Raw genomic sequence first — 14,891 nt, 5'->3', positions numbered from 1 at the left:
ACCATTTCTCCATTTTTTTAAGGAGAAATCCAGGTTCTAAACCATTTCTCCTTTTTTTTTTTTTTTAGGGAGAAATCCAGGTGCTAAACCATTTCTCCATTTTTTTTAAGGAGAAGTTCAGGTTCTAAACCATTTTTCCATTTATTTTAAGGAGAAATCCAGGTGTTAAACCATTTCTTCATTTTTTTAAGGAGAAATTCAGCCATTTCCAGCAGCTGCCACAGGACACCTGCTTGGGGACATTTTGGGACAAGGCAGGGAGATGGATCAGAGCCTTGCCCACCTCATTTCTCAGCTTATTTATCAATTTATCCCACTGATAACAGAAAAAGTCTCTTCTCCTCTACACAGAGCAGCAGGGGAACCACTCACAGGCGTTTTTTGGGGCTTTTCCACCCCTAAAAAATAAAAAAATCAGTCTGAGCTCCCACTGTTCCTGCTGGGATAGGGATGCCCAAAAACACGAGGCTGCAGATTTTGGGGTGTGACACCTCCCAAAAAAAAAAAGGAGAACCCCAGGAAGCTGCCACTGGGGGAATATTAAATCTTCCCTTTCCTGTTTATTCCCAGCTGGGGAAAGCAGAGAATTTCATTAAAAAAAAAAAAGAAATAAAGATGTGAAATTGCTTTTAGGACAACCACAGAGTTGAAGGGGATTTGCTGTTTCAAAATACCTGCTGATCCCCAGAGTGCATCCAGCTCAGAACAAATCCCATTTACAGGAGGGGGAAAAAATAGAAAAACAAGAACCTCCCTGGTGATTGGATTTTTCCTCCCAATGAGACACCACTCAGCTGAGTGCAAAAAGCAACATAAAGCAAATTTCTGATGGCAACAGCAGCATAAACACAGACAGGAGGGAGGAAAGGAACATATGGTGCCTTCCAAGGGAGCAATTTTGGGATGGGAGGCATCAGGGACTTGACAAACACTTGGAAACTCTGAGTGGAGTTGGAGTGAAGCACCCATAGGATGGATTTTCTGGAGGAAAAAAACCAAAAAAATCCTGGATGGTTGTTAACTGGAAGTTAAAATATTTAAAATCCAGGTGGGGGATTAATGAGGATCCTGCTGGTACAAAGGGATGGGATGGAGCCACAAAATTTAGGGAGAGGGATTTGAAGTCACTTTATGATGTTTTTATCCCCAGTTTCTGTTCTGTTGGATATTGAGTTCTGCTGGTTCCAGGAGGGGAGAGGAGCAGAGTTTGTTATCAGAGATTGTCCTTCACACAGACTGCAGTGAACAGCAGAAAAAATCTCTTTATTTTCTGGCTAACTAAAGCAAAGAAGCTCCCTGGACTGTGGGGTTTTGATTTTTGGGTTTTTTTTCCTTAAAATTGTCTAAACCTGCTCTGAACTAAAAACCCAAAAAAGCACCAGGAGCTCACACCTGTAGCTCACCAAGCCTGGTCTGAGCTGTGACATTTCTCAGCACCAAAAAAAAACCTAAAAACAAACTGAATAAACCAGAGTGGAACCCACAGAAAGAAATCCTCTCAATTTGTCATCTCTTTAAAGCAGCAAGAAGTTTTACTGTTTAATGTTGTTCATTTTTCTGCTAAAAAGTTCTTTAGCTGTTAATTAAACAGGGATTTTTCACACTTCTCTCCAAAAAACTATTTCCCCCAAACCAGCTGGGGGAAAGAACTGCTCCAATCTGTTTTCTTTAAAAAAAAATTCAAAAATTTCCTCCCAAATTTACCCTAAACCAAAAGAGAGTCCTGGTTTGTGAAACAGCCTGAAAAGCAGGATTTTGGGGATACCCTGGGAGCTCCAGGCTCTGTTCAGAGCTCACCCCATAAAATTTGGGGTGCCCTGAGCAGGAGGAGGGGGAAGGATGAGGATGTGACAGGAGGGTCTCACAGATATTTATGTACAACAGAAATATCTTTGAATGTAGAATGTGAAGAAGGAATAGAAATTATAGCAAGTTTTGATGCAGAAGAATTGCTGAGTCAGTTTTACTGGGTAACTGAGGGCAGATGAGTTGGAAGGGATTTTATGACTCAGCAAAGGATAAATCCACCTCAAATAAAAGATGTTTTTACCAAGCAAAAAAAAATTTCACAGACAAACAAAAAACGCCACGTTGCAAGTAAAGATCTCCGAATTTCCCATTGCAAGAAAACTAAAATATAAACTCCTAGTTAGAGTGTAACACACTAATTTGGGTGATTGGAATAAAAGATGAATCAGGAAATTCCAGCAGGGGGGATGGGTGCAGGAATGGGGAAGGGGCTGATGTGGATTCAGAGGAACCACAGCTGGAGATGAAAAAGCTGCAAGTTGGGATCTGTCACCATGAAATTCGGAATCATTTGGATGCAACCAACAGCATTTGAAATGATAAATCAAGAATAAATCAATAAATAATAAAGAAATAATAGGCAAAGAATAAATCAGTAAATTGCTGCATCATTTGGATGCAACCAACAGCATTTGAAAATGATAACTCAATAAATAATAAATCAATAATATATCCATGATAAATAATAAAAATAAATAATAAATCAATAGAAAATAAATGAAAAATAAATAGTAAATAAATAAATAATAAATAAAAAACCCCAAATAATAAATCAATAATAAATAAATAATAAATAATAAATAATTAAATAAATAATAATGAATAAATAAATAAATAATAAAAAATAAATAAATGAGTTGCTGTATCATTTGGATACAGCAAACAGCATTTTAAGTGACAAATCAATAAATATTAAATAACAAATAAATAATAAATCAATCAATAAATAATAGTAAATAAATCAATCAATAAATAATAGTAAATAAATCACTAATAGTAAATAGATAAATAAATAATAAAAATAAATAATAACTAAATAAACAAAATAATAAATAAATAACTAATATAATAGTAAATAAATAAATAATAAATAATAAATCAATCAATAAATAATAGCAAATAAATAAGTAAATAATAAAAATACTAAATAAATAAATAATAGAATAATAAATAAATAAACGATGAAAAGAACCAACAAATCCATAACAGTCCACCTATAAATCAATCAATAACCAATCCATGACCAGCTGCCCAACGCAGCAGAGAGCTCCCCATCCTCCTCACTGTGCCAGCTGTGCCCCGCCCCGTGCCCCGCCCCGTGCCCCGCCCGTGCCCCGCCCTGTGCCCCGCCCATGTCCCACCCTGTGTGCTGTGCCCCACCCTATGCCCCACCCCACTGTGCCCCACCCACGTCCCGCCCCGTGCCCCACCCTGTGCCCCACCCGTGTCCCGCCCATGCTGCACCCCATGCCCCCGCCCACTGTGCCCCACCCTGTGCCCCGCCCTGTGCCCCGCCCACTGTGCCCCACCCTGTGCCCCGCCCTGTGCCCCGCCCTGTGCCTCGCCCTGTGCTCCGACCCGTGCCCCGCCCTGTGCCTCGCCCTGTGCCCCGCCCTGTGCCCCGCCCTGTGCCCCACCCTGTGCCTCGCCCTGTGCCCCGCCCTGTGCCCCGCCCCTGCCCCGCCCCGCCCCGCCCCGCCCCGCCCGCGCTGACCGGCAGGTGTGTGAAGACGGCGAAGGTGCTGCGCAGGAAGGCCAGCAGGTCGCGCAGGAAGCCGCTGGCGCGCCCGCCCGGCGCCGCCGCCAGCCAGTCGTAGTCGGCCAGCTGCAGGAACTGGTCGATCTTCTGGTTGAGGTTGGTGTAGATCTCCTCCTCGGCAGCGTGCCGCGCGTCCTGGGAACGGGCAGGGGTCGGGGCGAGGGGCCACACAGAGGGGTGGGGGTTCACACCCCAAAAACACAGAGGGATGGGGGATTGACACCCCAAAAACACACAGGGGGGATTGATACCCCAAATCACAGCGGGATGGGGATTGACACCCCAAAACACACATGGGGGATTGACACCCCAAAAACACACATGGGGGTTCACACCCCAAAAACACACAGGGGTGGGGGATTGACACCCCAAAAACACACAGGGGGGATTGACACCCCAAAAACACACATGGGGGTTCACACCCCAAAAACACAGCGGGATGGGGGTTCACACCCCAAAAACCCACATGGGGGATTGACACCCCAAAAACACAGCGGGATGGGGGTTCACACCCCAAAAACCCACATGGGGGTTCACACCCCAAAACACAGCGGGATGGGGGATTGACACCCCAAAAACACTCATGGGGGATTGACACCCCAAAAACACAGCGGGATGGGGGATTGACAGCCCAAATCACAGCGGGATGGGGGTTCACACCCCAAAATCACAGCGGGATGGGGGTTCACACCCCAAAATCACAGCGGGATGGGGGTTCCGGGCCCCAAAACCACAACAGGATGGGGATTCACACCCCAAAAACACACATGGGGGATTGACACCCCAAATCACAGTGGGATGGGGGTTCATACCCCAAAAACACACATGGGGGTTCACACCCCAAAACACAGCGGGATGGGGGACTGACACCCCAAAAACCCACATGGAGGATTGACATCCCAAAAACACACATGGGGGTTCACACCCCAAAACACACATGGGGGTTCACACCCCAAATCACAGCGGGATGGGGGTTCACACCCCAAAAACACACAGGGGGGTTCACACCCCAAAACACAGCGGGATGGGGGATTGACACCCCAAAAATACACATGGGGGATTGACACCCCAAATCACAGCGGGATGGGGATTGACACCCCAAAAACACACATGGGGGATTGACACCCCAAAAACACAGCGGGATGGGGGTTCACACCCCAAAAACCCACATGGGGGCTCACACCCCAAAAACACAGCGGGATGGGGGATTGACAGTCCAAATCACAGCGGGATGGGGGTTCACACCCCAAAATCACAGCGGGATGGGGGTTCTGGGCCCCAAAAACACAACAGGATGGGGATTCACACCCCAAAAACACACATGGGGGATTCATAGCCCAAAAACCCAGCGGGATGGGGGATTGACAGCCCAAAGTCACAGCGGGATGGGGGGTTCACACACCAAAAAACCCACATGGGAGATTCACAGCCCCAAAAGCCCAGTGGGATGGGGGATTCACACCCCAAAAACACAGTGGGATGGGGGATTCACATCCCAAAATCACAGTGGGATGGGGGACTCAAATCCTCAAAATCCTACCTGGGATGGGGTCTCCACATCAGGGAGATCCTACATGGGATGGGGGCTCCAAATCCCCATAATCCCACATGGGATAGGGGCTCCAAATCCTCAAAATCCTACATGGGATGGGGGCTGAAAATACCCCAAATTCTACATGGGATGGGGGCTCCACACCAATCAGATCCTACTAGGAATGGGGGCTTCAAATCCTCAAAATCCTACATGGGATGGGGGCTCCACAGTCCTAAAAATCCTAATGGGATGAGGGCTCCATATCAGTGAGATCCTACATAGGATGGGGGCTCCAAAAATCCCACATGGAAAAACTCCCAAAACTCTGGGAGTTTCTGTCAGCCCGGATTTTTAGGGGATAACCCTAAAAGGAGCAGAAAGATGCAGAAATAAAAACTCTAGAAATCTTTCTGGGTGGAAGAGGAGCCTGGTGTCCCTGACACAGCACCCCAAGAGCATTGTGGGGGTTTATTTAAATCAGAAATAAATGATCAGGCTTTTGTTTAAAATCTCCTTAATCCTTTAACTAATTAGGGCAAACCCAAAGCGATGGTGCAACCTTCCCAAAATAGGCCGGGATTAACTTTGGGCTCAGCCCAGCTGATCCCACCCAGGGTGGGACACCTGGTTTGTAAAGGTCTTCTGAAATTTTCCACCTGCCAAGACCTGGTAAAAGATTATTTCAGAGATGGTAAAAACTAAGTTGTTTTCTGTATGTTAAATAAAATAAATTGTGTGGGGTGGGAGGAAAAATGGTGGAAAGTTTTATTCTGAGTTTTCTTTTTCTTTTATAGTTTCCAGCAATAAAGTTTCTCTTTGTACCATTTAAAGCTGATCCTGTTTTGTCTTCCTCCTAATCACACCCCACAGCAGGAAAATCCCAAACTGGATGTCTGGGGCTGCAATGCAGGAATGTCCAGCAATGTGTGTTCTGTCCCATCTGGGTGGGGCAGTGCCCCTGATCTCCTGGCACACATTCTCTGCTCATGGGCCATCTTTAAACCAGCTGGGCAATCATCTTTATCTTCCACAGCCCATCCTCCCTCCAGCAGATATCTCCTGTTACTGGCTCAGGTGTTAAAAACCAGCTGGGCAGTCATCTTTATCTTTCCCATGACCCACCCTTCACCCAGGAGGTATCACCTGTTAATGGGCCATTGTTAAAAACTGGGTGTGGCAGTGAATCTTATCCCTGTGGGAGATATCTCCTGTTAATGGGCCATTGTTAAAAACTGGGTGTGGCAGTGACTCTTATCCCTGTGGGAGATATCTCCTGTTCATGGGCCATTGTTAAAAACCAGCTGGGCAATCATCTTTATCTTCCACAGCCCATCCTCCCTCCAGCAGATATCTCCTGTTCATGGCCACTGAGTCCCAGGGCATGGCTGATAAAATTCCATCATCCCACTGGGAGATGCTCCAGCCAGGGCAGGAGCCAAGCCTTTCCTACCCAGAGAAAAACTGAGATTTGGAACAGCAGAGCAGCCTTTCCACTGGATCCCAGAGGAAAGCCAGACCCTTGCACATCATCCCTGGAGCTTCAGAGGAAACTGCACCTTCTCCAGGAGCACTGCTCCAGCTGAGCCACATCTGCCCCTGCAGGAGGATGCAGCACCATGGAATGGGACTGTGCCACCACCCTGACTGGAACTGTTATTCCTATTCCCATCTCTTTGCCTGAGAGCCCCTTAGTTTCAAAATTACAATTTGGAGGAAGGGGGTTTACATTCTCCATTTCAAAGAGAAGCTCCTGCCTTTGTTGGCAGACAAACCAGGACACAGAGACCCCGGAGCCCTGCTGACCTTGAAGGTGGTGGTGCCGTAGAGTTTGGTGGTGTGGACGGTGTCGGGCAGGACGTTGGTGATGTTGGTGATGAACTCCTCCAGGAACCGGCAGGATTTCTCCAGGTGGGTGGTGTTGATGATGATCTGCACCAGCTGGGGAGGCAAAGGAGCTTTGCAGGGCCCGTGCCAGGGATGCCAATTCCAGGGATTCCTGGCTGAGGTTGTGCAAACACCCCCTAAATCCAAGATAATTTTGGGGGTGGATTCATTTCCCATGACCACGATTTTTTATTTCATGGAAGGGCTTTCCTACATTGAGCTGTCACTCTCAAAAAAAAAAAAAGACAACTGCTAGGACACATTAGGAGGCTCCAGGCTGCCACTGAACCTGAAAATTACCCAAATTTGAATGACATCACATGGATTGGAACAAAGGATTTGGCTCTGGCGGGTGTGGGGTGAGCAGAACGCCCTGAATTTGGTGTCACTTCATGCTGGGACTGTCTGGAGCCACCTCCCATGCAGGAAAGGTTTGGAAATACTCCCAGCTCTGAAGGAGATTGGATTCATCAGCAATTTCAGAGGGGAAGGAGCAAAAATTTTAAGTGATGCCATCAAGAAGCCAGCACTGGTGCTGGTGACATCAGAAAGGTGGTGGTGACACCCTGGGAGGTTCAGCCTGGACACTGGAGAGGGAAGGAGACACTGGAAAGGTGCAGAAGTGGAACAGGGTGTCCAGAGAAGCTGTGGGATGAATGGGAGAAATGGAAACTTGGGAAGGGAAAAGCCATGGCTGGCAAAATCCAAGGCAGCAATAATTAAGTGAACAATTAATAACTCCTTGTTTAATAGCAGCAGACAGAGGTCCCACCTTTCTTGGGGACCTGTGGATTTACATGGATTAAAATCATCAGAAACCTGATTTTGTACAGAGAAAAGGATGGAGCACTGGGAAGAAAAACCCAAATTTGGGTTTGTGCTGCAGCAATGTGCTGACACCACTCCAACATCACCTGAAAATGAGGATTGCTCCCCCATTCCCTCACATTTCCCTCCTGGATCTCCCTGAAATCCTCTGACTTTAATTCACATTTGTAACATTCCCCAAAATGCAGAGGGCAAAATTCACAACCAACAGCAAAGAAATCTCTTTGATTTCCCACAATCCAAACTTTTTTGCTTTGTACAACAACGCTGAGCAGTCCTTTTGCTTTCCAGGCAAATATTTCATGGAATGCTCCAAACCAGCACCTCTAGAGGGGCTTGAAGGGATTCCAAGGAAACTCCTGCTCTGGAATCACAGAATCCTGGAATGGGTTGGCTTGGATAGGATTTAAAGAGGATTTAATTCTGACCCCAACACCTCCCACTATCCCAGGTGGGTCCAGCCTGGTCCTGGACATTCCCAGGGATCCAGGGGCAGCCCCAGCAAATCTGGGAATCCCAGCCCAGGCAGGAATTCCTTCCCAAGATCCCAGCCCAGTCTCCCCTTTCCCTGGAGCCATTCCCTGTGTCCTGTCCCTCATCCCACCTCTGTCAGCCCCACGTTTTTCCTCTTGATGACATTCTGTAAACAGTTGCTCAGGGTCCTGGTCAGCAGCAGATTTGTGGATTTTCTGATCATGTCATCGACTTCTGTGGAGCTGTGAAGTAAAATTCAAAGAGGAATTTGAGGGATGCTCCATGGAAAGAAAAATCACTGGGAATTCTCCTCATCCTCCTTCCCTGCCTCACCCACTCACTGATGATGGAGCTGATGCTGGAATGACATCAAAATACAAAAATTCAGGGCTTTTTCAGTGGGAAAATTCCACTGGAAAAAGCAACAGGATACTTAAAAAAAACACCTGATGAATCTGTAAAAAGCAAAAGTACTGAAGAGATAAAGGAAATTTTCAGTAAAACCTAAACCCAAATCTTGGTGGAATAAATCTGATCCATCTCATCCTTCACCAATTCCCAAAGATATTCCCTATTTTCCTATGGGAAATCCCACTGGAAAAAGCCACTTTTGAAAACAACCTGATGGATTTGTAAAAAGCCCAAAGTGCTGAGGAGATAAAGGAAGTTTTCTTGCTCTAATCCAATTAACAGAGCCAATAATCAAAACTCCAAACTTCCCTGAAGTGAAACAACCCCACGAAAAGGAGAATTCTGCCATCCAACAAACACAAGGAGCTGCTTTAACAAAATAATTAGGGGGAGGAAAAAAAAAAAATTAAAAGAAAAAAAAAAAAACTAAAAAGAGAGCTCCATTTTCTGCCACGGGCTGAGCTGTGCAGGAAAAGGCTTGAAGGGAACTGTCTGGGATAATGACAGCTCCTGTCCCAGATCCTGTGGCAGCTGTGGTGACCTCCAGCCCCTGTGAGTGACAAGCTGACCCCCAGCACTCCAGGGGCTCCCTAAATGACAAGGCCAGGGCAAAAAAAAAAAAGGAAAAAAAAAAAAAAAAAGGAAGGGAAGAGAAAAGGGAACTGGCTGGAGGCTTTGTGGCCAAGCTTCCTAATAAAACCTAATTCAAGCTGTCAGGGTGAAATGAAGAAAGTGTCAACAGGGGTTTGCAGAGAAATGTTCCAAATGTTCCTGCAAGAGGGGGAGAGGGGCTCCCCTCCCTCCCCCTGTGCTCTGAAAGGGCTGGAGAATCCAAGAGAAGAGGAATGTTAATGAGGGGTCTGGAGGGACCCACGGGGACCCCTCTGCTCCAAAATAATCACCCAGAGATGGGCAAGGGCACAGAGCTCAGGGGAAACAGAATCCACCTGGAATCGGGCTGGGACTGGGAAAAATGGGAGTTTTGAACTTGCTGTGCTGTGAGATCACCAGGGGAACTCTGAGCTAAAACCCTGCAGAAGGATCCCAAAATGGAGTGACAAAGATGAAATCACTGGTGTGCAGTTAGAACAGAAGTGTGTGATGGCACGGGGTGAAAAATGGGGAATTTGGGGGTTTAGGATGCAGGGATGGGCACAGGGCAAGGTGGAGGGGTTGGGGTGGAGGGGTTTTCTTCATTCTTGTCCTGCTGCTTCTGGAGTTTAGGCCACCAGCACCCCATGGCCACCCCAGGGTCACTGCAGGGTCACCCCATGGCCAACACTATCACCATGGCCACCCCATGGCCACCAACCTATGGCTACCCCAATGGCCACCCCATGGCCACCCCATGGCCACCAAAACTCCAGGGCCACCCCAAGATCACCCCATGGCCACCCCATGGCCACCCCATGGCCACCAAAACTCCAGGGCCACCCCAAGACCACCCCATGGCCACCCCAGGGTCACTGCAGGGTCACCCCATGGCCAACACTATCACCATGGCCACCCCATGGCCACCAACCTATGGCCACCCCAATGGCCACCCCATGGCCACCCCATGGTCATCAGACCTCCAGGACCACCCCACAGCCACCAAAACTACAGGGCCACCCCAAGATCACCCCATGGCCACCAGACCTTCAAGACCACCCCATGGTCACCCCATGGTCATCCCATGGCCACCAGACCTCCATGTCCCCATGGATAGAAAACATCCCACTGTGGGTCACAGCTGTTTGGTCATTGGGTTAAAAGTATAAATAATTCAGGTCATAGTTTTAATTGGACTGTTCACCCCTAAAAATCTTTGTATAAGGACAGAGACTCATCCCCATTTCTGCATTTTTAGTTTGTTTTCTGCAAGTGCTGCAGCATCACTGAACACTGGTAAGAATTAATAAAACCTCACTCAAAACATCCAATTCTGTCACTTGTGCTTTAATCCTGACCCTGGAGAGAAGAAAAGGATCTGAAAATTCCCAGAATGGGCTCTGGGAAGGAGCAGGGGCCACGGTGACCCTGGGGTTGGGAGCCACCAGAGAGGGGAAGGTGCCACCAGTGCCAGGCTGGGACATGGGGACAGGGGCTGCCCACAGCCCAGGGGGAGCAGGAACACCCTGGAGAGCCTGGGCAGGGCTGGAATTGCTGCTGAGCTGCCAGAGCTGCCCCAGGTCACAGGAGTGGGATGGGCTGGGGGGAGGGAGCAAAAATCCCATTTGGATCCAACTCTAGGGACACTCCCAGTGTCCCAGGGGGATCCAAACCCCAGTGGCCAACCCTGGACACTCCAGGGATATCCCAAAGCAGCCCCAGCAAATCTGGGAATCCCAGCCCAGGCAGGAATCCCTTCCCAAGATCCCAGCTCAATCTCCCCTTTCCCAGTGGAGCCATTCCCTGTGTCCTTGTCCCCAATTCCAGCTCTCCTGGAGCCCCTGCAGGGACTCTGAGCATCCCCTGGAATTTTCCCTTCTCCAGGGAACATTCCCAGCTCTCCCATCATCCCTGACCTCATCCCCCATTCCCAAACTTCCAAAACTTCCCAAACTCTGGCATTTTTGGGGTGAGAATGATCCTTTTCCAGGATAACCCACCCATGGATAGATGGAGTGATGAATGGATCCATCCCACCCCCTCCCCACCCTCCCAACCAGGAATCCCCTCCCAAGATCCCCCCCCCCAACCTCCCATTCCTGGGATCCAGGGGCAGCCACAGCTTTTCTGCCCACCAGGGACAGAACAGGATTTCCCTGGAGGAGAACCAGGACTCTGGGAATCCCAGCCCAGGCAGGAATTCCTTCCCAAGATCCCAGCCCCATCTCCCCTTTCCCAGTGGAGCCATTCCCTGTGTCCTTGTCCCCAATTCCAGCTCTCCTGGAGCCCCTGCAGGGACTCTGAGCATCCCCTGGAATTTTCCCTTCTCCAGGGAACATTCCCAGAGCAGAGGAGCCCCAGAATCCTGGAATCACTTTCATGATCTCCTCTGGACTCTCTCCAGTGTCAGGTCACAACCAGAACACGAAATTCCCCCAGGAGCTGAAACTCCCCCACCCCAACCCAGGTTTTGTCCACCCAGGGAAGGGAAGGAGGGTGAATCCTCCCAGCCAAAAATCTCATCCTGAATTTCTGAATGCTGCTGGTGCAGCAGCCAAGCCCCAGCTGGCAGCTCCTGGCAGAGCCCATGGGGGAAAGAGCATCAAAGCAGGGAGGGTAAACACAGGCAGCATTTTGCAGGCTTTAAAAAAAAAAAAAATCACATTATTTGTATATAAACTCCCCAAAGAAACAAGAACAACAAAAACACGAAACCAGCAGCTGAAACTCACTCCTGACCAAAAAAATCCAAAGCTCAGAGAGTTCCTGAGAACATTTCCATGGAATTCCCAGTTTGGGGGGCAGCTGGGGGGAGCAGGGATGTCCCAGCTGGGTGACAAGGGACCAGCAGAGCCTTTCTGCAGGACTCATTGATTGATAGAAATGAAATTTTATATAAATAAATAAGGGTGCAGAAACAGAGCTGGGAGTGGAGAATTCCCTGCAAGTGTCCAAGGCCAGGCTGGAGTTTGGGATGGGTTAAAATGAGACAATTCCCAAAAATTCCTTCCAGCCCAAAGCATGCTGGGGTCTCCAGACCTGCAGCTGGAACCCCTGAAACTCAGAATTTTAGAATATCTGTACTGATCCTCAAGAAAAAAAAAAACTGCTTTTGACCTGAGTCAAAATATTCCAAAATTGAAGAACAGAACGAGGAGGGCAGTTTAAATAAAAGTGTGCAATGTCACATGGTAAAATTAAAATTTAAAGTTTTTGAATATAGCAATATATGGAAGGCAAAAATGGAAGTTTTAGGGTAGAGGTTTCTTTCTTCACCTTCCTCTGCATGGGTTTGAGAGGTTAGTTTTGTAATTAAATGAAAAATTCCACATTGCAGGTCATGAGTAATTAGCTGTTGGGTTAAAAGTAAAAATAATTTAAGTGTTTGTTGTTAATTGGAGAGTTAAAAGTCCCTGCAATGAGAGAAACACATCACCACTTTTAACCTGTTAGCTAAAAAAGCTGGAACACTCACTGTAAAAAAATAAAAAAAAATAAACATTTTTAGAAATTAAAAAAAAAAAAAATGAATAGTGGATATTTTATCTTTCTCCATGCAAAGGGTGAGGGGAATAATCCAGATTTGAATTCAGCATTTCCCACCTGAGGTGCAGGTCCTCAGAGAACTTGAGGCAGGCATAGATGAACTCCTTGATCTGGCTGTAAACCTTGGGCACAAAGTCTGAGAAGGGAAACTTCTTTGGGAAGGGTTGCTGGGAAAAAAAAAAAAAAGAAATAAAAATAAATAAAATAACAGGAGAGAGAATTCCAGAGGGAAAGCAGAGAACTGTCAGCAGGCAGAGGAGTTATGGGATTTATCCTGGATTATTTACATTTTTTAACACTTCAGCCAAGGGGAAGAGGAATTATCCCCAGTGGCACCTGGAGCAGGAGGGGGTTGGGGACATTCCCAAATTCTTCCCAAATCCTTCCCCTCCTTCCTTGGGGACACTGGAATTCCTCCCCCATCATCCACCAGGTTTTTTTTTTTCCTGGTTATCTCCCCCAAAATCCCCCCAAATCCAGGAGAAAACAGATTTTCCAACACTGAATTTCCCCAGTTTTCACCCCCAGCACTCAAAGCTGGGAGCAGCTGAACCCCAGCACTGAATTTTGAATTTTGAATCTGAATTTGATTGGGATTTGGGTTTTTTATCCTTTCAGTGCCCACAGGGGTGTGAGGTTCTGCTGTCCCAGCAGCCAGGCCACTCTCCCCATCCCAAAATTCACCTTTTCAAGTTCAGCATCCTGGAATGGGAACTGCCCAACGATTTTCTTATAAACTTCTTCATCTGGCACTGGGATGGGGCTGTAGTTATCTGAGTCAAGGATGTTTCTGGGAAAAGGAAATGAAGAGTCAGGAAAGGGAAAGTTTTGCTGCTGGCTCAGGAGATTCCCAGAGATAAGGTGTGATCCCAAATTCCTGCAGCAGCACCTTTGGGATATCCCAAAGCAGCCACAGGTGATGGAGTGAGAATCCTGGAATGGTTTGGGGTGGGAATTTAAAATTCATCCATTCCCACCCCATCCATGTTCAGGGACACTCCCACTGTCCCAGGGGGATCCAGCCTGGCCTTGAACATTCCCAGGGATCCAGGGGCAGCCCCAGCAAATCTGGGAATCCCAGCCCAGGCAGGAATTCCTTCCCAAGATCCCAGCCCCATCTCCCCTTTCCCAGTGCAGCCATTCCCTGTGTCCTTGTCCCCAATTCCAGCTCTCCTGGAGCCCCTGCAGGGACTCTGAGCATCCCCTGGAATTCTCCCTTCTCCAGGGAACATTCCCAGCTCTCCCAGCCTGGCTCCAGAATCCTGGAATCATCTCCATGATCTCCTCTGGATTTATCCCAGCAGCTCCATGGCAGGGCTGGCACTAGATGAATTTTCAATTCCCTTCCCACTCAACCCATTCCACAATCCTCCAATAAACCCCTCAAAAACTCCCACGTGGGGGCCACAACTCCCAAAGAGAGGTGCCCCAGGTGTTTTTTTTTTTGTTTTGGACTCTCTCACCTGAAGACCCCAGCCCATTTCTTCAGCAGGGTCTCGCTGTACTGGTCCTGGATCTCCAGCAGCATCTCAAAGAGCTGGTTCACAGGGAAGCCATAGCCCTGCAGAGCAGGAGGGGAGGGAATGAAGCCCCCACACCACTGGGGGCTGTTCCCTGTATTTAACAGGGGCCAGATCTCCCCTGGCACCCCCCTGCTGCTGCTGGAGGCGTTTTGGGGGTGATTGAAACCCCCTAAGAGCTGCCCAAGGGCTGGGAGAGCTGCCAAGGCTTGGTCCTTGCACAGACCAGCCCAGGCAGACCCCAGACCCACAAATGTCCCAGGAGAAGCTTGGCCAAGGCTTGGTCCTTGCACAGATCAACCCAGGCTGTCCCCAGCCCCAGAAATGTTCCAGGAGGAGCTTGGCCAGCCCAGGCAGACCCCAGCCCCAGAAATGTCCCAGGAGGAGCTTGGCCAAGGCTTGGTCCTTGCACAGACCAGCCCAGGCAGACCCCAGCCCCAGAAATATCCCAGGAGGGGCTTGGCCAGCCCAGCTCAGCCCAGAGCAGGGCAGGAGCATCAGGAGCAGCAGCAGGAGCAGCAGGAGCAGCAGGAGC

At 48.3% G+C, this 14,891-nt stretch overlaps 1 protein-coding gene across 3 annotated transcripts in view; it reads right to left on the bottom strand.

The window, feature by feature from the left end:
- EXOC6B (exocyst complex component 6B) overlaps positions 1-14,891 on the bottom strand; it is a 171,631-nt gene that overhangs the window by 33,390 nt on the left and 123,350 nt on the right. For all 3 annotated transcript variants that reach the window (XM_079333105.1, XM_079333106.1, XM_079333107.1), the window contains 6 exons: positions 14,300-14,397; positions 13,521-13,626; positions 12,894-13,003; positions 8,419-8,530; positions 6,906-7,040; positions 3,524-3,703 (listed from right to left, as the gene is read on the bottom strand). In XM_079333105.1, coding sequence (XP_079189231.1) covers positions 3,524-3,703; positions 6,906-7,040; positions 8,419-8,530; positions 12,894-13,003; positions 13,521-13,626; positions 14,300-14,397 — 741 coding nt within the window. The remainder of the gene's footprint in view (positions 1-3,523; positions 3,704-6,905; positions 7,041-8,418; positions 8,531-12,893; positions 13,004-13,520; positions 13,627-14,299; positions 14,398-14,891) is intronic.

Source organism: Erithacus rubecula (assembly GCF_903797595.1).
Source record: "Erithacus rubecula genome assembly, contig: scaffold_141_arrow_ctg1, whole genome shotgun sequence".
NCBI classification, from domain to species: domain Eukaryota; kingdom Metazoa; phylum Chordata; class Aves; order Passeriformes; family Muscicapidae; genus Erithacus; species Erithacus rubecula.
This window is presented reverse-complemented; position numbering and strand designations above follow the sequence as displayed.